General features: G+C 47.7%; 6 protein-coding genes across 6 annotated transcripts; 2 read left to right on the top strand and 4 right to left on the bottom strand.

The window, feature by feature from the left end:
- Positions 1 to 107: 107 nt before the first annotated feature.
- On the bottom strand, positions 108 to 843 carry H6S33_001321 (uncharacterized protein; the record flags this gene model as incomplete). The annotated part of the gene is made up of 3 exons (XM_044832686.1): positions 108 to 236; positions 298 to 444; positions 514 to 843. 3 exons carry the CDS (start codon positions 841 to 843, stop codon positions 108 to 110), a joined length of 606 nt encoding a protein of 201 aa, XP_044694288.1.
- Positions 844 to 3,242: 2,399 nt separating this feature from the next.
- On the bottom strand, positions 3,243 to 4,633 carry H6S33_001320 (uncharacterized protein; the record flags this gene model as incomplete). Its single annotated transcript, XM_044832685.1, has 6 exons — positions 3,243 to 3,416; positions 3,467 to 3,576; positions 3,635 to 3,991; positions 4,073 to 4,222; positions 4,306 to 4,429; positions 4,496 to 4,633. 6 exons carry the CDS (start codon positions 4,631 to 4,633, stop codon positions 3,243 to 3,245), a joined length of 1,053 nt encoding a protein of 350 aa, XP_044694287.1.
- Positions 4,634 to 7,111: 2,478 nt separating this feature from the next.
- H6S33_001319 (uncharacterized protein) lies at positions 7,112 to 9,062 on the top strand (the record flags this gene model as incomplete). Its single annotated transcript, XM_044832684.1, has 3 exons — positions 7,112 to 7,141; positions 7,199 to 7,300; positions 7,437 to 9,062. The coding sequence occupies 3 exons, from the start codon at positions 7,112 to 7,114 to the stop codon at positions 9,060 to 9,062; spliced, it is 1,758 nt and encodes a 585-aa protein (XP_044694286.1).
- Positions 9,063 to 9,849: 787 nt separating this feature from the next.
- On the top strand, positions 9,850 to 10,613 carry H6S33_001318 (uncharacterized protein; the record flags this gene model as incomplete). The annotated part of the gene is made up of 3 exons (XM_044832683.1): positions 9,850 to 9,960; positions 10,030 to 10,102; positions 10,162 to 10,613. 3 exons carry the CDS (start codon positions 9,850 to 9,852, stop codon positions 10,611 to 10,613), a joined length of 636 nt encoding a protein of 211 aa, XP_044694285.1.
- Positions 10,614 to 11,336: 723 nt separating this feature from the next.
- Positions 11,337 to 12,800, bottom strand: H6S33_001317 (uncharacterized protein; the record flags this gene model as incomplete). The annotated part of the gene is made up of 5 exons (XM_044832682.1): positions 11,337 to 11,356; positions 11,433 to 12,309; positions 12,378 to 12,524; positions 12,693 to 12,736; positions 12,794 to 12,800. 5 exons carry the CDS (start codon positions 12,798 to 12,800, stop codon positions 11,337 to 11,339), a joined length of 1,095 nt encoding a protein of 364 aa, XP_044694284.1.
- Positions 12,801 to 14,702: 1,902 nt separating this feature from the next.
- Positions 14,703 to 19,928, bottom strand: H6S33_001316 (uncharacterized protein; the record flags this gene model as incomplete). Its single annotated transcript, XM_044832681.1, has 9 exons — positions 14,703 to 14,972; positions 15,031 to 15,413; positions 15,471 to 15,577; positions 15,630 to 16,370; positions 16,452 to 17,347; positions 17,396 to 17,992; positions 18,058 to 19,397; positions 19,466 to 19,523; positions 19,575 to 19,928. The coding sequence occupies 9 exons, from the start codon at positions 19,926 to 19,928 to the stop codon at positions 14,703 to 14,705; spliced, it is 4,746 nt and encodes a 1,581-aa protein (XP_044694283.1).
- Positions 19,929 to 22,188: the final 2,260 nt, after the last annotated feature.

Below are 22,188 nucleotides of genomic sequence, written 5' to 3'. Positions count from 1 at the left end.
TCTGCTTAAATTAAAAGTACATAGACGTATGCGGAACCCGTTTTCTTTGTCCTCACGAATGCACGAACAAAGAGGTCTACCAGCCACATACCCTAACTCGGCCGAGCTCAGTCTCTCTTTGCCCACGCATACGGCCTAAATCCCAGAACCAGCGGGCCACGTCGCTTGCTCCCGTCCACCTGGGTCCGGAAATACTGCTTGCAGATATCGTCGAGTGTTGTGAGGAGCGTTGTTTCCTAGTGAGTACAGGCACCACATTAATTCTCGGAATGGATGAGGAAGAGGGAAATCACGAACCTCATGATACCCCCAGATATTCAACACATACTCGTCCTTCGAGTTATTATACCCCCACCCGGCACTTAGAATACCTTTTATGGCCTCATACATCTCCCACGCCGGCCTTTTCGCCCACAACGCCGTCGACAGCAACGGCTCATTCATCTACTCCCCCTCTCCATCAGCACCCCATAATCTTCCACCCACTCAATCCAAGAGCAACCAGAAACTCACCTTCGCAGCCGCCAACCTCCCATTCATGAGCCTCCCCCCATGATCCACCGACCCCGGGAACACCGGAAAATACTTCCCACGCCACACCACAATCACCGGATATGGGTATGTATTTGTCTCATCGGGTGCCGTGGGCCCACGGGCCTCCGCGGCTTTGATCTTGATCAGACTTGCGGCTATGAGCGGCGGGATGACGGTCGGGTTGGTCTCGACGATCGAGCTGGAGGCGGGGAGGAGCGGGACGGGGACTAGGGAGGAGACCCGGCGGCGGCGGTGCGAGCGCGAGGTGATTACAGAGTTGAGGTGCGTTCTATTTGGGTTGGGTGTCATTGTGCCGGTGGGTCTTTGGGGTGCGTTTGGATATTGGTGGGGAGGGATACGGGAGGGTATATATTGGGATTGTTCTTTGTTTGGGCTTTGGTGGCGGAGGTGGGATTGGGTGGTGTAAAGAGGGAAGTCTTTATTGTGGAGTGAGAGCTGGAACAAGGCTTTGTGGTGATGGGAAAGCTTGTATCTGTCTCGTAGATGGTCTATAGACCATAGTTTTAGTAGCTACCAAGTAATGACCACGGGAAGCTTAGTTACACTCTCCAAAACAGCCGTGAGATCCTATACTTACTGCAACGGCAAAAGTTGTCCAGCCGAGTGACTATACCTTCCTGATATCAATATCCATCCATTCAAGTCGGCCCGTAGCAGTTTTCTGCCAAACCTCCAACGGCCATACTAAAGTAGGTCACTGCACAGCTAGCTGCATAAAGCATCGATATTGAAAAGTTGATTATCAATATTTTTATCATTATCACCCCCCGTACCAGTCCACAGGGATTCGTGTTCGAAATTTCGAGTAGGATAGTTAAAATAGCACCCCAAGCCATAGGTCCCGAGTGTAAGGAGAGAGGAAAAGATCCTAGATCCGATAGACCGTGTGCACCTGTGGCGAGAATGTACCTGTGCCGAGAATCTTATCTGATCTACATAGTAAAGACAGCATCTTGGCCATCATTTGGAGTAAATCCCTAGAGATCAGATAAGATGCTCGGCACAGGTACATTCTCTCCACAGGTGCACACGGTCTAATATGCTAAGCTCAGATGATTTCCTGATTTTAAAGGAGATCTGATTAGGACTCGGCAAAGATAAGAAAGTCAGATAATCCCAGCGAGCCCCCCTGCGTTAGGTGGGGTTTAAGATTGAGTAAGGACATGAAATAGCAAGTGAGCGTTCGGTTTAACTTGGGAAGTACATTGTAATCTCAATAGTTACCGTCACTGTATCAGCGGCCCAGGTTCGAATCCTGGGGCGGGGGGTTAACGTATGGGTGGTTCCAACCATCCCAGCCTAACTTTCTGCAGTTTTTGCTGCCGTTTTTTCTAAAGCCAACCCTTACCGCATCAAGTCGGCCAGTTGTTTTTTCTCATGTACATGTAGTGATGATACATAGGCCAGGAACGAAACCCACCCGCCATGACCGGCGATACCGAGTGACAACCTATGACCCTGATTAATACCACACCACACAACCCCGTTTACCAACAACCCCGACCACAATGGCATCCACAAGCACAAACACAACCATAGTTACAGCCTTAAGTCAAGCCGCAGTCAAGTCTCTATGGGTGAGTTATCTAGATCATGATGTGCGAATTCAAACCTACGCCCCCAATGGTGCGGGGGAGAAGTCATTGTTATGCCGATTACCGCAGTCAAGTGTAGATCCCCCCAATGGGCAAATGAATTACCACCTCCCTTTTTTATATCTATATCGGACACCAAATAATCAAACCGGAGACTCAATGAGCCGTCCCCACTTCTTTAGAGCTAGATTCGCCCACTCCAAGGTGTGTGTACCTATTACGACTACCGCCATGTGGACGGGGTGGAGCGTAGGTTCAGTCTACTGATATTACAGAGCACGAAAACACCAGGTGATTTCCCGGCTGGGATATTTATGTCTGCAGAAAATACAAGGTTTGGTGGGCACCATCTGATTCCTGCGGGTCTAAATCAGGAGGCGGAGATGAGTGTGAAGGGATAGTCATCGAAGATAGATTGGAACACCGGCGGGTGACTTTGGATGCTGCACTTCTCCATGGATAGACTTCCGTTAACATCTCCCGGCCAGGCACCTCCGCCGCCCCTGGCTCCCGGTGCAGACTAATATTTAGATCACACGATGCAACCACAAAAGTAAAACCCAGCTAGCTAATATAGTATCATTACTCTTCAACCAGTCCTCTCCTCTCCTCTCCCCATCCCCTCCCCTCTCAACCGTTATCATAGCAATCCCGCTAAGCCAACCAACACACCCAAAACCTCCAGAAACGCCGATCAGTTCGAACGCAAGCTACAAACACAAAACAAGGAAGCAAGTCACAAACCGCCAATGGAAAGAGTAAAAATAAGAGACGGCAAAAAGAAAGTAGAAAATAAAAATAAAAAAAAGGAAAACCCGCTTCGCCTCCAAGGGAGGAGGGGGAGATGGGTTGACATACAAAAGGAGGGAGGGGGTGTGAGGGGGTTGAGACGTTGTAGGTTTCTCACATCCAAACTATATAAAAGAACTAGAACTAGAACTATGGGCCGAGATACGATGAGCAGAGTGGTGATGGCAGTAATATGGCTGATGGGGGGAATAGATGAAATGCTAATAAGTATACAACGTATTCGGTAGGTTTGAGGTAGGCATAAAACAAAGATAAAAGTTTCAGTACCCTACTCTATAGCTTCTAGACTTCACCGTCAAGGAGCAGGTACTGTAGGATATCACTTAGTGTTAAAACTCCTTTAAAGACGTTGTGGCTGTCAACTATCATAAGTCTGTGCACACGGGAACGGCGGATTGTGTCAAAGATGGCATCTAGACGGTCTTGGGGAGAGCATGTATGAATCCCGGGGAAGTCCTGGTAGTTATTAGACATAGAACTAGAAGGAAGAGGGACGAAAAGCTTACATCGGGGCGCTTCAAAAGAGCTTCTCCTACACTAAGGTTGAGTTCTTCATAGCTACCTCCTTTGATGAGAGTTAAGACGTCGACAGACTCGTAGATATTTAAAAGCACTCCTATACACCCACATGAATGCCCATCCTTGAAATATTGAGGGGAAGGGAGGAGACATACCTCTGTTATCCACAATTGGCACACTACTAATGTCTTTCTCGACCAATTGATGGATAACATTGATGACCGGCGTCTCCATATTCGCCGTGCTCACATTATCATAAGTTCCAATCCCAAGTTCACTTATCGGCTTACGCAGCATCTGCGTTTCACGCACATTTACCGCCACAAACTTAAGAATACGAAATTGGGTCAAAACAGACACAACCATCTCCTGCTGCGTCTCGTCGTCAAGATCAATTAACGGAATACGGCGAGCGCGAGACTTTAGCATGCGCCTACAGGCATCGTAGAGAGGCACAAGTGGGTGGACGGAAACAGTTTCAATTGGAGTAACCCCGATGGCCCTCTCGATATCTACCCGCACACACATTAGCACAATTTCAATCTAGCCCAGCTTCACATGATAAAAAAAAAAAAAAGAAAAGAAACCCATACCTCTCAAACTATCCAACTTGAATCCCTCAATCTCCTCAAATTTCTCTGGGTACTGCCAATAATACTGGATGACATTGATATAGTCCGAGCTCGTAAGCAATCCTGCAAACGTCGATGTCTTTGAATTCCATAATGGTGCCGACACGATTCCTACACCGGCCGCTTTAGCTTTCTACTCCTCTCTCAAACATTCCGGAGGAGGAGGAGGAGGAGGAGGCTCATTTCCTACTAACCATTGTGCACAAGAATATTCAGACTCTTTTTAACTAACAAACTTGTGTCCAACACCACAAGCCTAAAACTGACCGGTAATACGTCATAAGTAGTTCTGACCTTCAGAAAGTCGCGGATAGCACGCTGCAACGGAGGTCAGTAGCTGCTACCTGAGCGCCTCGCAACGGGGAAGAAGGGGGGGAGTCATACCAATCCCTCAGCCTGCTCCTTATCGACGATGTCTATGGGCTGCTGCTGGCGATTCTGCTTCTGCTGCGGGCGCAGGAAGGACGATGGGTTGACTGGACTTGGAGGCCGTGGGAGAGAACCGGGAGCAGCTTCAGACATGGTTCTTTACGGGGTTTTCCAGAGCCCAGCAGCAGGCGCATTGATGGGTGGAATGTAGCGGGAAGTGGGGTGTGGGAGATCCAGAATATGGGGGGTGGGTGGAGGTTTATGTTGAAGGAGGAGGTGGAAGTGGGAGGTGAAGTGAGATAGATCGTCGACTTCCAGTCTAGTCCGTCCGGGAGGAGAGTTGGAAGGTTGCGTTGGTAGGATGATGTGTAGCGATCGCTAACAGATGCGGGAAGTGTGGGGGAAAGTCGTGGAACTAGATAACTTTTGGCGGGGGTTCCGGAGGAGCGTGGAGCTCGCGTGTTGCGGTACGCGCGATAATCTTCTTTCCCGATACTGTGCTCCTACTCTACAGTCTATATATGTTTTTCTTCTGCGATACGATACCTAGGTACATGTTACTCAACATACAGCTCCCCCGAATACATACATGTGCTACTACATATGTCATACAGCAAAGGGTACAAGGTAATATGCATTATGGCGACAGCCAACTGCAAGTGCTCCGCATTCCACACGTCCATTTGCGCCTGGGATCGCGACGAGGATTCTCTTAATTAAAGATGGAGCCGCCGATATCACAAGGAAAATCACAGTGGAAAGATTAATCAGGTTGTTGCGCGCAAATGATAAATCAGCAGATATGAAAAGTGATCTCTCCATCATGCACCAATACGCAACCGTAGCGAGTACATGTGTTTACTCCACAGACTGTAGGTACGTACTCCAATCTATGTACTCGGGAAGTAGACCGAGTCGCCATTCTCAAAACTCCATCCATTCCTAGACTTCACAATGCCCTTTGTCCTGGTTACGGGGTAATGATAATTCGAAGCGCGCTTAAGGCGTGCGCGTGTAGCGCATGGTGCTTGCTACATACTTCCTCTACACATACGATCCGAGTGTTAGAGTATAAAAATATCTTGAAGCAACACAACACCCAATATGAGAAAATGGTGAACAAATCTCCCCATTTATCAATTCCTGACATCGTGCACGTTTATGCCCGCTCAATCGCCCGACAAATCGGTCTAGTCATTGATTTTCTATGCTGTAAAGGTTTAACATCTTTACAGAAAACCAGTTCCTTTTTAAGGGAATGTTATACCAGAAATAGAAAGGAATAATTAATCTCGATACAAGCCAGAGAAACTTTTTTCAGAGCCCGAGTGTTTAACTCCTGAGTAAGAAGATAATAGAGCTTTCCCCGCGAATTCTCCGAGCATTATTACACCTTGAATTATGCTCAATTGACACCGCTCATAATCCGTCTATCGTTTCGAGCGAGCACGGTCAGTACATGTAGCTATATGAAGGCTTGCTTCCAGCCCTTAGTTACGTGACTGCTAATTTGTAGTGCGGAATAGACACGGGGCTGCAATGATTCTCGGTAGGAATTGAGCGTCGAAGGTAATGGCTAGAGCAGTCATGGTCTTGACGGCCGGAGTAGAAGTCATGGTGTGAACGCAAACTTAAGTAGCAGAGCACCAGAGTTTTACGTCTCTGTCAATTTTGGAGTACAGGGCTAAACTCTATCTCAATCACTCATCAGGCCGCTTTCCATGGTAGCTGGTCTTCTGGTTGTGATGTTTTCTTGTACCTGCAGCTTGTATAAAACGTCGGGTTTTGTTATTTTGATCATGGCGCTTTAAGTTTAGATTTCTCGTCGTATTTGTATCGTAGCTGGTATGGTGGATGCAGATATCTGGGTTGTGGTCCTCACGACTTGATGGTGCTAGTATAACGTTCACCATTTGTACGCGAAATATATTGGCTCAAGGGCACGTTTGGTCCTAACCAGTGAATGGATCCTTTTATACGAGGAACGAAAGCTGGTGTAGCATACCCCCCGTGGCTGGTGCGGGTCTGTCCACCCGGGTGCTTCCCACCCCGGCTAGCACAGTTACCTCCCACCTCAAAAGACAACCAGGTCTGTACGTCTTTCTTCACCTAGACCAAGATAACCGAACGCCAGCTAGTGGTACCTTTGCGGCTTCATTTCCTAGGTTAGATTTATGGGCACTGACTGGATGACCGGACATACATGTATATGTTATATACTTAAGATATACATATGCAACTACGATGAGAAGACGGTGTTGTAATGTGCGTACGCAGCTACGTGACATCTAGTTGCGTCAATCAAAGGTCGAGGTGTTTGCTCGCAGACCTCTCTCTATCGTCTCCCAATCGACCTAAGCCCACCCAACGTTCGGGTGCACACATACTATGCCTCCCGCTCCCACCAGTTCCATTCTATTCTCTGTAGCCATGCCCACACATACGCGCACCCACAGCATATCTCACTCTCCCACACTTGCAGCGAAAGCGCCCCCAGATAAAACTGCAACACCCCACCACCACCACACACAAACAAAAATCAACCTCCATCCCAACGCACAATCCGTTGCTTTTTCTTCTGTCTAAATCTCTTCCTTCATTCCCACGATTCTGCCCCAGCATCAATCTCTGATGGCGGCAAATCAGAGGACCACCAATGCTGTAAGTTCCCTCGCACCGGCCCACCGCATCTCTATACTAATACAATTTCTAACATAGGCGGAGCTCTACCCTCTCGTTATGGCAGATGTCATCGACGCGGCCCGCACCACCTTCGAAGACGCTGGTATTCCCTCCTCTCTTCTCGCCGAGCTCGAATCGGTAAGTTCAAGTGTCCCTTCCACCAAGAATTGCAGGGTTAGGGTTCTAGTTGCGCAAAACCCGCCAGACGATCATTGACTACCCGAAACAAATAAATACAAATATTAAATAGCTAATCCCAACTCCCTTTACACAGCTTTGGAAGCAGAACCTCACAGAAGCAAATATCGGCGAGCTCTTCCCCTGGGAGCCCAAGCCCCCTTCTGCTTCCGCTTCCCCGGAACCCGAGCCCGAGCAAAGAAAGCCGGACAGGCGACGTATCCTGCGGCCACCAAGCCCAACGCCGCCCGTGCCAGCGGAAATGCCCCAGCACCCAACGCTACCTTTTCCCACAACAGCCGGCAGACCAGAGCTCCCGCCATCCTTCACCTCGCATATTCTCAGCACGCACACAAAGTCCGAGATCGCGCACATGGAGCATATGATGCGGCGCTCGCGCGAGCTCGCCAACTCCTCCGATCCAAACGAGATGGAGCGTATGATGGCGGCGATCCGCCGCCAGGAGCGCCAGCGCCTCCTGAGGGATGCGGACGAAAAGGAGGACACTGAGCGCCGCGAACGCTTGGAGGCGGCGCGGAACTATGAAACCCGCCTTCGCGCAAACCGGTATCTTACGTCGCGGATGGCGCCGGCGCTGAACGCCAATGCCGTTGACATTGCGAGAGCGGCGGCGGCGGTTTCTGCGGCCCCAAGCATCTGCTCGCGGGATTCGGCAGCCATCAAGAGGGCCGAGAGCCAGAATCGGGCGGCGGCCGCAATCTCTGCAAGGAATAACGAGGCGAGAAATGCTGCAAAGAGGGTTTACGAGGCGAGGCTTGCTGCGGCAAACGATTCCAGGCATACACATGAGCGCCGTGTGCTTCCGCCGGCGATGGCGGCCCCGATTCCGGCACCGACCACAGGGATGGAGTTCACTGGGTTCGCGGAAACGCACCGGCAGCGTGCGGCCGGTGCGCAGATGCAGCGGCAGCCGATCCCTCCTCAGTTGCCCCTACAAGGAACCACATCGATTGGTGGCAACAATACCAGGCCCGCCCAGACCGAGCGATGGCAGCCGCAAGGAGCGTTCTCAGCGCCCGCCGGCGTCTCGGCTGATCAATGGGCATACCTCAGCACCATACAAACGCCCATGTCACCCGTGCAGCGGCGCGCCGACAGCGCACCACAGCAGACCGGCGGCATCAGTTTAGGCGCGGAAGGGCAGCTCTACTGGGACAACACCCTCCCCTTCCAGCCATATGGCGGCACCAGCAATAGCGCCTCGCCCGCCGACTCATACATCTGGAAACCTGCCACAGAAGCGCCCATGGCTACACCTGAAGCGACCGATAGCAACCAGCTCGCTCCTGAGTTGGAGGTTAATCCTGAGCTACAGGCACTCGTCGATAAGGCTTTCCCGCCTCAGCTCTCCAGTGAGGTCTTCCCGCCTCACCTGAGCCAGGCCTTTCCGCCCCAGCTTGACGGCAACGACGACAACGACGAGACCGAACTCGACGAGAACGACGACGAGACCGAACTCAACGAGAACGACGACGACGATGCCATCGGCCCTTGCGGTGAGGGGGACGAAGAAAGCAACGACGACGACGACGACGCTGAGGACAGCGAAAACACCATCGTTTGCCTCTACGAGGCCGTCAAGAAGAGCAAGGTCAAGCGTGGTGGAACAATCTGGAAGATCCTGCTCAGGAATGGCGTCTTTATGGCGGCGGATGGGCAGGAGTATCCGTTTTACAGGGGCAGTACGGAGCTGGTTTGGTAGATTCTATTCTTACAAAAAAGATCTTTCTTCGGTATCGGGGCTTTGTAGCATTCTTCCGTGGATGATATGGGGTCATAGGTTAGCACTCGTTGCGGTTTTAAGGGGGGATTTGTACTTAGTAGCTAGATGGTTACTTACTTAGAGAATAAAAATAAGAGTCTTATTCCCACAAGTTTTTTGAAGAGTGAAAATGTGTATATGGAGCTTATGTGTCCAGACAGTAAGTGTTGAAATGTGCAGTTTATGACGTCTCTAGTTCCTTTATCCTATTAGAGAGAACCAATTATCTACCAATAAGCTCTAGATTCAACCCGACGCAGACTTGAATTAAACAAAAAAAAAAAACCCGGCGCAGACTGTAGGTGTTCCAGAATGTTACAGTTTTTAAGTCAGATTGTGGGCGATGATTTTGACCGACATGGACTCCGAACTGCCTCCATTTGAGTATGAGTACCCACAGTGCATTCCAGACTACACACTATATATTACTAGGAGAGAAGTTGAGAATTGCACTTTAACCCATTAACCAGCGAAATGTATTATCGACTTAACAGCCGACATATAACTCACATGCACATATTAACAAACCCTTCATAAAACACCACCCGCCCCAACCAATGATAAGCGCCGAGTGATACCCCATGAAGATCCCGCCCCGGGTAACCCCTTCCGAACCCCACCAAATGATTGACGTGTACCCGTCTACCCTACTTACCACCCACCTATCCACCACCGGCCACCACATATCACTCACCTCCATAATAGTAATTCCACAACGCCAACCACCATGACCGAGCTCAGCTTCACCAAGCAGTTCCTCGCAACCCTCGCGACCCGCAACGTCCACATCCCATCCGACTTCTGCGAAGACGCGCGAAAGCTCCCTTCGCGCACTCCCGTTCGTACTACCCTTCAGCCCAAGCTCTCTAGCTAGCTACACCAGCGCTGACCACCATTCACATCACAGTACACCCTCCCACACACCAAGAAGCCCAAAACCAAGCGCACCAAGCCCAGCACCACCACCTCAATCCCCTCCGGTACCTTACCCACTCCCCAGTACTTTGCTTTGACAAAGCTAAAGCTAACCCAACTCCAGCAAACATCAGCATCAAGTCGCTCCGCGGCGCCCAAATCAACCATGCAATCCCCAGCACGCCCCTCAGCTCCACGATCCTAACGCTCAAGCACAACCTCTCGAAAGCGACCGGCCTCCCGATCGACAAGCTCAAGCTCCTCCTCAAGGGCAAGGTCCTAACGGATCTCAAGACGCTAGAGGAGCTTGGGATCGTGGATGGCGCGGACGTGGGCTTCACGGTCATGGTCATGGGCGGGGCTTCGCCGGCGCCGAGTGCGCCGGCTGAGGGCAAGGGCTTGGTGGATCCTGGCGAGGATAAGGGTGCTGTGAAGAAGAGCGCGCTGGGTGAGGAGAAGTTCTGGCAGGATTTGGGAGCTTTCCTGAAGGACCGGTTAGGGAGTAGCGAGGTTCTGGAGGAACCAGAACATGTGCTGGAGACCTTTAGAGTCGCGTGGGGAAAACGGACGTTGTAGGCGAGGTCCCTTGAAAGCTGCAATGCAATGATTTCTAAAGTATCTTATTACCGCATGATTTCCGGGGCTCTGATTATTCTTAATTGCCTTAGCCTTTTTTTTTTTTTTTTTTTTTACCCATAACTAGATTTTTACTCATTACGTTAAGCTTTTCACCGAGCCACCAAGCTTTAACTAGCCAAGACCCCAAGAAAATCCCAATACCCGGTACCCATGTTGGTGTTACAAAGCATCCAATGATTTGCATCACCACTTTATGAAATTATGTATTGCTCGTTTCTGAAATTTTTCATTCCACGAATTTCAAGTATTCAAGTATCGCAGTCGTCACAAAGAACAAAGTCCCTCTTAACCACCACATCTTACTACTTATTTCATCCATCAACACAAGGCAAGAAATTTTAGATGCGTAGCCAAAATCACACCCTTTGCCTTCCTTTCCTTCCCTCCCATGCCTTACCCTACCTTTCCCAAGCTCAAAAAAAACTAGAAATAAAATAAAAAAATGAAGAATGGACAAGAAATAAAGAGACAAAACTCCCAACATCACAGCAATAACTTTTTCCACAGAGATGAAACTAGATAGATGATTACAAGAAAATATAATCCAGAATCAATCGCGAGGAAAACCAAGAGTAGAGATATCCCTCACGACAAATCGAGGGCCCGCCGAAAAAGATTTAAGCGATGATGATAAAAATTCGACAATGATGTTTCCAAAATTTACATGATAATGGAAGGAACTATAGTTTTTCTCGTTAGCGAACCCGTTCGAACAGCAAGAGTGAGAAACCCGTTCAATCCACAAGATCGGCTTACCGTCAACGTTAGCCTTGATAGTCTTATGTGGCAGAACACTTCCGCCGTTGACATAAACCTCATCGGCAATAGTCACATCATCCCCTAAAACAGTCACATTCTCCAGACGAGCCCACTTCCCCACAGTGCTATTCCATCCTACAATGGTGCTCTTGACCCACGCATGGTCCTTAATTCTGCTTCCTTGCAGAAGGACTGATCTCTGCAATCTTACACCATCGCCAATAACAACGTTGGGGCCGATGGTCACGTTTGGCCCGATGCGGCAGTTCTTTCCAACTTTGGCGCTGGGATCGATCAGAACATTTCCACCGTGCACGTATGACTCGGAGGCTGGTGTAAGTAGCTTAGAATTCTTCTTAGCCAGAGATGACAGGTAGAGACATGTTCCAGTGAGGAAATCTTTCGGCTGTCCAACGTCCATCCAAAAACCCTCAAGGTCGAAAGAATGCAGTTGTCCATCTGCGCAGATTGCAGGGAAAGTCTCCTGTTCGATAGAAGTGGGACGGAGCTCGATGCGGGAGAGAACAGAGGGGTTGAGAATGTAGATACCGGCATTGATGCGGTTACCGACGAATTCGACAGGCTTCTCCACGAAGCGGTCGATACGTGAGGGGTGGTTGGGCTGGTGGACAACCACACCATACTTAGAAGGCTCTTCAACCTTAGTCACAACGATTGTTCCCTCTTGACCATGTGACTTGTGGAAGTCGGCAAGGTTTTGGAAAGGGTAATCGCAGATGACATCCGAGTTGAGAACAAAGAAGGGGCTGTCATCCTTTCCGAGAATCTTCTCAGCAAGCTTCAACGGACCGGCAGTGCCCAGAGGCTCGGTCTCGATGGAGAAGGTAATCTTGACATTGTATTGCTCCTCGTACTGTCGTAGGAAAGTTGTTGTTAGCTTCTAAGACATTGCGGGGAACGTGTTTCGCGAATTGAGACTACCTTTTGCAGTACACTAATCATGACATCTGGCCTGTAGTTGACAGCCAGAACAATATCGGTTACACCAGCAGCGGCCAAAGCTTCGACCTGGTGACGAATCATAGGCCTGTTGCCGAACTCAACAAGAGGCTTTGGGAGAGTGAGAGTCTGAAAATGGCATTACAAGGGCACGGTCAGCATTCTGCTCATCAATTGTATACTTTTGAAGCAAAACCGCTCAGACTCGCTGTAATCCACCGTCTAAAAATGTAGATACGGATAGCCGCTCGGAGGTAATGTTGAATGTGGGGTGAAAATTCAGGGGGAGTGGCATACAAGAGGCCGAAGACGAGTTCCGAAACCACCGACGAGAATAAGAGCTTTAGTAGGTACGAGTGAGCTGCCTGCATTGTCCAGATGTGGAGATGGAAGTGTACCCTTCATGATGAATGATTTATCTGGGGTCTAGTCAACGTGATAGATAGATAGATGATGGCAATTAGTTTATTTAGGAAGCGAGTGGAATACAGAGACAAATGGCGAAGATTGAAACAGTGGGGAAGCTCTGAGATAGAATTGATGGCAAAGAGAGGATAGCTTTGAGGTTTTCAACGAAAGAAGGTCAAAGAGAAAAGGGGGAGAGGGAAGAGAAGAGAGAGAACGGGATTGAAATACCAATCACGTCTAAAAGGGAAAAACGAGCTCTGTGCTTCACTCAAGGTGTCTGCGTGGCCTACTTTGGTATTGCAAGGGGGGTAAGCAGGGCAAGGGTTTGGAGACCCTTGTTTTACAGGCAGGCGAATTCAATTTGGTTTCAGCGGTCAACTCTTCGAATAGGTACGAGTACATTTAACAGCAACCCTGTACATACAGTAGCACATAGGTAGACCAAGACTACACATGTAGGTTTCAAAAATGGATGGGCTAAGAAGCTCCTTAGAAAGTCGACGGCCACTCATTTCACTTTGGACATGATCACGCCTGTAGCTGCTGATCGAAAGGAGATTTCAGGAAGCTCCTCAATTCCGAAAGTTGACCTCCTCCTTAGACTAAGTAAGACTCTGGTACGTGAAAGACGCCTATCACATTCGTTCCACCGTCCTCGTGACGGGATGTTTCTAATCTTGCTTCACCGACCCAACTACAAACAGTTAGGTAATGGAACTATTCTTCTGTGGAAATTCTCCAGAAAGTGCGTTTGCAAGCTGAGTACGAAACCAACAATGGTCTCAAATATTCGCAATCCAATCCATGGTTCGAGAAGTGTTCCAGAGAAGCGTACCCCCCTGGCATCGTCGTACCTGGAGTACCGTACCGACCATGCCGAGACATGATAATCTCCCTATTGTCCTCCCCCACATCTGGATTAGTGGGGCGAGTTTGGCCGACGATGCGATTTTACGCCATCGATACCTATTAAACCACGGCGACGGCGAGCCCATCTTGGGATCTCTGCTCTATGAGGCTCCGTTTGACAAGAAAAACCCGGGTAAGCATCTTTACAGCTGATTGCCACGAGGCCCCAAGGTTACAGTTGCAGTGCATGTGACTTCTTACTCGTCAGCTTGAAGGTCCAAAATAGCCCATCAATAATCACTTCTAATTACCTGTCTGCCCATGAGTATCGGTATGCAGTGGCTTGCGTATCGTGGCCTTTCATCATACGATTAAACCATGAGGATCTACATTTAGGCCCTTTATACCCTTTTAGACCCTCTGATTGAACTATGCAAGATGATCGCCTACTTATATTGGGAAACTAAAGGATGGGTGGATGGATTCGGCTTCTCTTTCGAAAAGAATTGTTCTTTGAGAGGATGCTCAACATGCCGTCCACGGTTATCGGTGCCGTAACGGAATCAGAAGACCATGAATTGAACCAGAGAGATTGGCGATGATTGGGGAAGTCCATTGGGATCAACCAGATGCCTATTCGGAGGATCATCCATCAAACCTCAGATTTGAAGATTCTATCAGCCTTGTTGGATGCAACTGACCAAACCTTCACCGATCTAGGGCTCAAATCAAAGTCTAAATTCAAACAACCAGCCTTCAGGGGATGCAAAACTGCGGGTAGTGGCATGACTTGTGCAGCTGCGTTGGTTTTGCGTAAAGCTTAATTCAGCCACTTTAACTTTAGCACAAGGCCAGCTTCAGGCCTCATAAACAGTTTGAAAACTTGAAAAAGAGTACAAATGTTTGAGGATTCTAACCCAAATCAAAGCCTCTTCCTAACCAGTGAAGTAAACCAACAAAAACAACCCCAACGCTATATTATTAAGCCAAACTCATTTTTAAACCCCTAATTTCACTATCACACGATGTATATACTCTCACATTGACCTTCTATGAGGCAGGTGGAATTTCTGAAGAAGCCTTGGCTGCACTGTCTGCTTCCAACTTTTCTATGGGCTCTTCTTTCAATGCTGGCGGCGGTGGCGGCGGAGGTGATGGAGGGAACAATTCTGCAAGGAAGCCTGGTAGGAATCGCTCCAGTCGTTTCCACGTTTGGTTCCATAACTCCTCGCCAGTAGCGTCCTCCTCTGGTGGAACAAGATATTTCCCACTTGCCATAACTAGGAGAACATTTTTCAGACTCTCCGGTACCGCTTCCTCCTAATATCGAGTTTCCGATCAATTTCAACCCGGAAAGACATAATTAAGGAAAACTTACAAGATGATCACCTTGTCCACTGTTCATGAGCCTATCCATGATATCCAAAATTTTCAACCATAGATCCAGCATTCCATCCCACTCTGCTAGCATCACCAGGTAGTGCAAAAACACTTTGCAAAGCATAGTAGCAGCCAGAACTCTGGTATCACTCATGCCTCTAGGATCTGACTGATACACTTCCGGTTTGAGTAAGCGGTTGATAAGAGGAAATAAAACATCCCCAAAAATCGCCGTCCACTCGTGATGGTCATCAGATGTGAGCGCCGGCGAGAGAAGCGATTGCTGCAAAGAAGTGAACGCTTGGCCTCGAATTTCACGACATGGATTGATACACTGTGCGCTAAGAGATTCAAGGATTGGCGTCCAATAAGTTGTCCAAGCTATATCCATTAATCCTCACATTTGCGAGAAAGACGGCTACGTGGGTGGATGAATACCTTCTTTTTTTTCCAGGTGAGATTGCGAGATTAGAGTTGGCACTCTGGAAGTGAGTTGAAAAATCATATGAACTGCTTTCACACCCCTCAAAACAACCTCCGAATCCCTAATATTCCTGTTAGCCTACTCTTTCCTGACCTCCGGTAAAGAGAACATACGGACGGTCCACCAGCTTCTTCGCCTTCCCTCGCCTAGCCAATTTATCCTGCTTCTGCTCAAAGACACTTCCAACACTCCCCGCGCTCGCGAAATCGTTCAATAGTGACACAACAGGAACATAGTTATCACTCGTAACATTTCCGGGATTCTCAGTAGTGATAAACTCCATCACATCAAACACCTCAGCACATGCATCCACATTCGGAAGAAGTGCTCTGAATAACACCCAAAAATCCGGAGAATTAATCATCTCGCTTTTCAACGACGATGATCCGCTCTTTGCGCACTTAGAAAGTCCCTTGATTACTAATGAAGCCGCCTTGTCCAGCAGGGCCTTGTCAAGCGCCGCGATGGAATGTAAGACAACAGGAACATTCAAGAAAGAGTGCTCGTGGCTTGCTTGAAGGAGTGAGAATAGGTAATAGACTACCCTCGAGACGATAATGCTATGCACGCGAGTCGAATTTCGGATAATCCCCATAAGTGTATCTGCAAGTACCTTCCCATGTGTAGCAACAGTCGATTCATCTCTAAGCACCAAGCTCGTTGCGAATTCGAGTACATACACCACCGCAGGATCATACTTTGGTCCCTTATTGACCGTGTGAGTTCCGTTTGCGGGCGAGTTATAATCTGGTTTCAGAACAACAACATTTTCGTCATCGTCGTCGTCATCAATATTTGGTAGTTGCGCCAGTAGCGAAGTAACCAGGGGATCCAGCGCGGCGGCGTTAAGGTGCCTAACCATAATATGTATCAGCCAATTCCACCACATTTCCAACTTTGAGAAACATTTGCGGTGTAAGAAGAGGAATACTTACATGATATTTGCAAACATATCCCCCAGATGGCAAACATTTATACAATCTACAGTACACAGCGTACTGTCCAACTCTTCATCACTCGGCTCCGGCGGATCATCACTCGCATAACTCGACAGATAACTACTCAGGGCAGAAAATAACCCCACATCTCTCGTTGCCTGGTTCCTTTCAATCACTACACTCGGTGTCTGCAACTGAATTGGCGGAATATCCAACCCACTGTCGCTCTGTGCAAAGAATGGAGGGATGAGCGAGTTGACAAAAAGATTCAACCATATCCTAACAATTTGATCCCATCCCTTATTCAGGATCTCCTCATTCCCTGTAATTACTCGAAATAAGACCACCATGGCCAATTGCGCTTTGAAGTCTCTTCCAAACTTTACCGCAAGCTCAGAAACCATTACGCTGTTCCCCTTAACTTGTATCTCTGTGTTAAGACTTGTGCTGGGTGGTTTTTCGGTGGCCAATGTGGATATTGTGCTTAAACATCTTACGACGTGATCTAGCACATCCTTAAGTCCATGCTTTGCCGCAATCATCGCGCATTGGTCGAACCCAGTAATGACCCTATGGAATACGGCGTCGTCAGTGGCAGACATAAAAACGTAGCTCAATGTCGCTACAATTGGTTTCCAAGTCGCTGCGAACATGTCAGCGTCGTAGATATTGGTGTCGCAGATAGTGAGGTTTCCGTTGGATGATGCCTTAATAAGCAACTCCTTCCACGCTGAATCAAATGCGTGTTTATTATCGTGTTCCTCGGGTAATATAATCTCATTTGTACGAATCGTGTCGTATATAGCTTGAAGGTATTCCGGCGCGAAGTCCTTTCCGCCGTTCACACTCCTAAGGTTTCGAGCGAAATCTTCATATTTCATACGATTTTGTTGCTATATTCTGTCAATAAAAGTTCGTACTCAAACATAAACATCACCTACCTTAACATTTGGGTTATGTTGATCCGTATTCAACATGATAATGGCATAAGTGAGGACGAAAACCGAATCCTTATCCGCCACCTCCTCAGGCTTCCCTGGTCCACAATATAACTCACTAAATCTCTCTATGATCCTCTCAATCAGCGCGCTCTCCCCAGGTAATCTAAATGAATTCAGCATATCTCTCAATGCCTCGTCGACTCTCTTCCCTCTAAAGTCAAACGTCTCCATAAACTCTTTAAGTATCTCTTCATTCTGCTTCTTCGATATATACTCTCCAAGGACTTTCTTATTAAGACGAGTAGTTCCTTGTATGAACTTTGCAATGGACGCAGGGTTGTCTGCAGAGTCAATGATCCCTTGTGAAACGAGGAATGCAATTCCTTTCTTGGGGTCTTCGTTGAAACGGGCAGCGCCCCGGATTACAGTCTGCTTACGGGAGCGCTGCGCCCTAAGGACATCGGGTGAGGGGAAGCCTTCTGTGTGAGGGTGATCATTGAGTCGATCAGAAATAAATGAGATATATCCCAATAAAGCATCCAGACATAATGGGGGAACATTCGTGGTACTCCATGTTGCTGAATCGGGAAAAGCATTCTACTCAAATAATCCACATCAATCAAAGCCTAAACATTGCAGACATAGAAGAAGTCATTACTTACCCTACTCAAGAACCCCACCACATCTTCGCATAGATCACTCCGATCAACCTCGCAGTCATAGTTCACGTATAACTCCACCATATAAGTTGGTATTCTTGCGAGCGCACCAACACTTTCCACCATTGCCTCACGTGCATCTGGCCTTCTTGTTCCACCCTCTAAGCCTAGTTTCTGCCTTTCTTTCACCTGAACTGGTGTGTTCCTTCCAGAACTCCCTTGGCTCGGTGCCGGTTTGACTAATTTCGGGGCCTGTGGGACACCCTCGTACAGAATTGGATCTATTCCCGGTTCTCGTGGGATCTCGACTCGGGGATGTAAACATGCGACCACGTAGCTCAGGAATAGCTCTTGTTGTAGCTTAAGTACTCCGCGTGTGGTTGCGAGGACGGTACCTGTGACGCGGAGTGATTCTTGGAGAATACTCATCGTATCACTACGGACCAATTGGAAGAGGTAGCGGCATAGATCGTCTTTAGCAAGGGTTGCCAGACTTGGGTGTTTCGCAATGCTAGGTCCCGCAACTTCGAACGCAACATCAATAATTCGCATGGCCATGACTCGCATTGTGTCTGTATGGGTTTTATTGTGAGGGTCTAGCAACTCCACCAGAACCCTTAGTAATTCCCTAATAGAAGGGAGTGAGTATGGCTTAATCTCTGCAATCTCCGTGCTTGATTCTGAGTCGGGCGCTTTATCCATATTCACAGGTGCAACAGTTAGAGTCGGCGTTGGTTGATCTCTACTCGTGTCTATGACTAAATCGGTAGATGGTCGCCCATCAGAAGGCTGCAGAGGCTGGATAGCTGTATTTTCTCCATTAACTGACGGTTCCATTTTCACGGCTTCCATCTGATCCCCCGAATACCCATCCTCAAGGTTTGTGCCCTCATCCTCCGCCTCGATTTCCAGATGCTTCAGTCGTTCAAAAACAACCTGGCACATGAATACCATACTCATTTCTGCACTCCTTCTGAGGACTTCGGAGAGTCTCATTTGACAGCACATACTCAATCCTGTCTCCATCATTTCACACACGCTCTCATCTCCCAGCAGAGCGCCACCAGGACCTGAGATCATCATCTCCATAAGCTTAAGGATACGTAGCAGGACTACTTCATCTTGTGCCGAATCGGAGGCCTCAAAACGGCAATGGGTGATTCCTGATGAGAGGAGCTGCATAGCCGTGGAGAGCCTTGGTGAGGTACTAGAGATGAGTCCATATGAGAAGAACTTTGAAATACTAATGAGGGCTAGGGAAGTTATTGGGCCGGAGGTTGAGGAGGAACGGATCACTTGGAGAAAGGGATGAAGGAGGGAAGGCGTATCAAATGTTCTAATATCTACGAGGAATTTAGCTCAAAACACAGTTGTAACCTACGAGAAACCAGAGATTGAAATGCAAATGTACCTTTGCAATCCTGTAGATCTACCCTGAGTTTTGAAAATGCCGCCATAAGCGGGTTATCCTATCTCTTAATCAGTCAAACTCTGACCATTGTCTTGATCATTTTTCAAACCTGTATGCTCTTTCCCTTTTTTCCCCTCAACCCCCACCTCCCCGCTAACCCCACGTCTCCATTCAACTCGTCCAGAACACCCTTCGCGCCTACCCTCCCTCTTTGCAAGCTTGCGGCAGGGCTTCCCGGAACTGGCGTTGACATCCCACTACTAGGAGTCCCTCCAGCTCCAATCAACCCTGAATTTCCACCTCCCCCGAGAATAGCACTCACGCTGCTCTGTGCCCATCTGGCATTCTTCCGCATTGCCGAGGTGATAATGATACATTCTGTTGTGACCAGCGCAATCGGATCGATCGCAACCGAGAGTGCGCGCGGGAGTGGGGGAAAGGTTGGGATGATATCGTCCTCCATTGTGTGTAGTGGTGGGGGCGAGCGATGTGGAAACGTATCTACTTGTTAGGAAGTGAAAGAGCGGGAAAGGGAATTAGCTATCCCCTAGGGCTAAAGGCGAGCGAGAGTCTTATAAGCTCCCCGCTGGTGAACGGAGCAAGGGAAAATATAGACCCAGTGAAACGGAGATAGGGGGAAGAAAGATACTGGAGCAAATTAGTTTGCGGGGTGGGCTTCTGGAGCTCTTTAATGCTATGGTGATTTAACGCGCCAGTCTCACCAACGAATGAACGTGCTCGCCAAGACTGATTAGGTCATTATCCCTGTTAATCTATTCGAGTGATATGCTGTGACAGCGACGGCAACATTCCAACCTGGCAGCGCCTGGTCCAGCAGATCAAGGAACAGCTTAACCCAAAGTTACATCAGACCGTAGCCCTACAACTAATAACTAAACTCTCCCCCAATTTACCACGCCTTTACCGGACCACGCGAGCCCCGGAACTATATATAGCAAGCGCTCCTAAGTACATGTACGTACCTTACAAGAACTGTGCGCGAAAAAAGTAAAGCATAACGGGCGTCGTTCAGTTCTCCCGCTCTCTTTTCCTATCACAATCTGTTCTATGTAGGAGAGAAAGTCTTTTACCTTGGAAAGAATCAGGCAGAGACAGAGCCTGGACTCTGGTGGAATTTCTCATGCATTCCTCCGAGTCCCCAAGAGATAAATAGATGGCGACGGGTAGAGATAGCTCGTTTTATTTGCGCTTTAATTTTATTGCACTTCACTCTCAGATACCCCAGTAATTGTAACTCAACATATATACTCCATTAATTCCATCGATATTAAAACCACATATTTACATATATCTATATGTATAGATTTTAAAAGATGTCTATCGATTGCAATTAAACGCGTTAGACCCGAAGTAACAGCTAGATGAAGTCGATACTCCTTACCATTAGTTCCGTCTAAACCAGTCATGTGGCTATTAGATTTCTTAGACAGACTAGATCCATATACATTGAGCTAGAAAACTCGAGGGTAGTATAGAATTGTCTGCTTATAATATGGAGTCAGTACTTGGCGTTAATAAGCCCCAACTTTCAGGGGAAATCCGTTGTGCATCTGGCAGGCTTGACAAATCCGCTAGTTCCGACGTCGATAAATTAAAATGAAAGCAGAAAAAACCCGCCCATATTGTCTAACCTTTCCGCTGTTAATTCACAGCTTAGTGTGAGATAAGAATATAGCGATACTTAACAGCGTGATATAAAATCTTTCGCCTCTTTTCTATTCTCGGTAGATTTTGCTTCTTTCATCTCCCCGATTAAGACGGAATAAAGAAATTTGAGCAATTGATCAAGCAGTTCATGACAGATCATAAGTAAAATCCTCAAAGTATAAGGTTGATAAGTCGGAATACAAGGCCTACAAATCAAGTACTCCCAACTGCTGACATAGAAGATTGAAGATGATGGGTCAAACGCTCCGGCGATTTGAAGGTACACGATGGTAGGGGTTTGTAATCTAAGGTCACGATTCAATTAAGGATCCCGTGAAGATATTTGATTAAACCAGCACAGAATCGATTTCGGAATACCGGGTTCAACGTTTCTAAATACTGGGAGTGTGTGCTAGATACTTCTTCCCGGAACACTTGAGCTCCCACATCCCGATTTATACCAAACTCAGATTCACGAGTTAACTGAGGCAAGAGGCCGGCCGGGATTACCGAACTAGCACTTTAATTTGAAAGAGGGCTAGTCACAACACACATTTTATCAATCAATCAATAAATCAATCATACGCATTTCATCAACTAACGAGTGATATGTCATGATTCATACCTTGTATCTTTCATGATCTTAAGTACTACCTTACCGTCGAAACGGGTATTTTTTTAAGTCTTATTTTAGGCTTAAATAAGCATGATATTTGCCTTTTTTGACGATTTTCTCTTATTGCTTTTTAAAGTCCTTATTAGACTATGGTTTCGCTAAGAATTAATTTTTTTCAGGCTTATTGAGCTTGATCAGTCTTATTTAAGGTATTTTTGAAAAATAAGGCTGAATAATGTTTATTCGTGAGATCAGCATGATAGCCTGATAGGTATACTTTTACATTTATTCGCCATAGTGAATTTCGGAAATAAAGTTTTTATCAATACTGAATTTAATATGTACATTGATTTAAGACAATCTATTTATCTCCCCGCCTACGCACCTTCCTACCTGCCTACCTGCCTACCTGCCTACCTGCCTACCTGCCTACCTGCAG

Source organism: Morchella sextelata (assembly GCF_020137385.1).
Source record: "Morchella sextelata strain SCLS chromosome Unknown scls_10, whole genome shotgun sequence".
NCBI classification, from domain to species: domain Eukaryota; kingdom Fungi; phylum Ascomycota; class Pezizomycetes; order Pezizales; family Morchellaceae; genus Morchella; species Morchella sextelata.
Note: the sequence above shows the minus strand (reverse complement) of the source record. Positions and strands in the feature narration are given on the sequence as shown.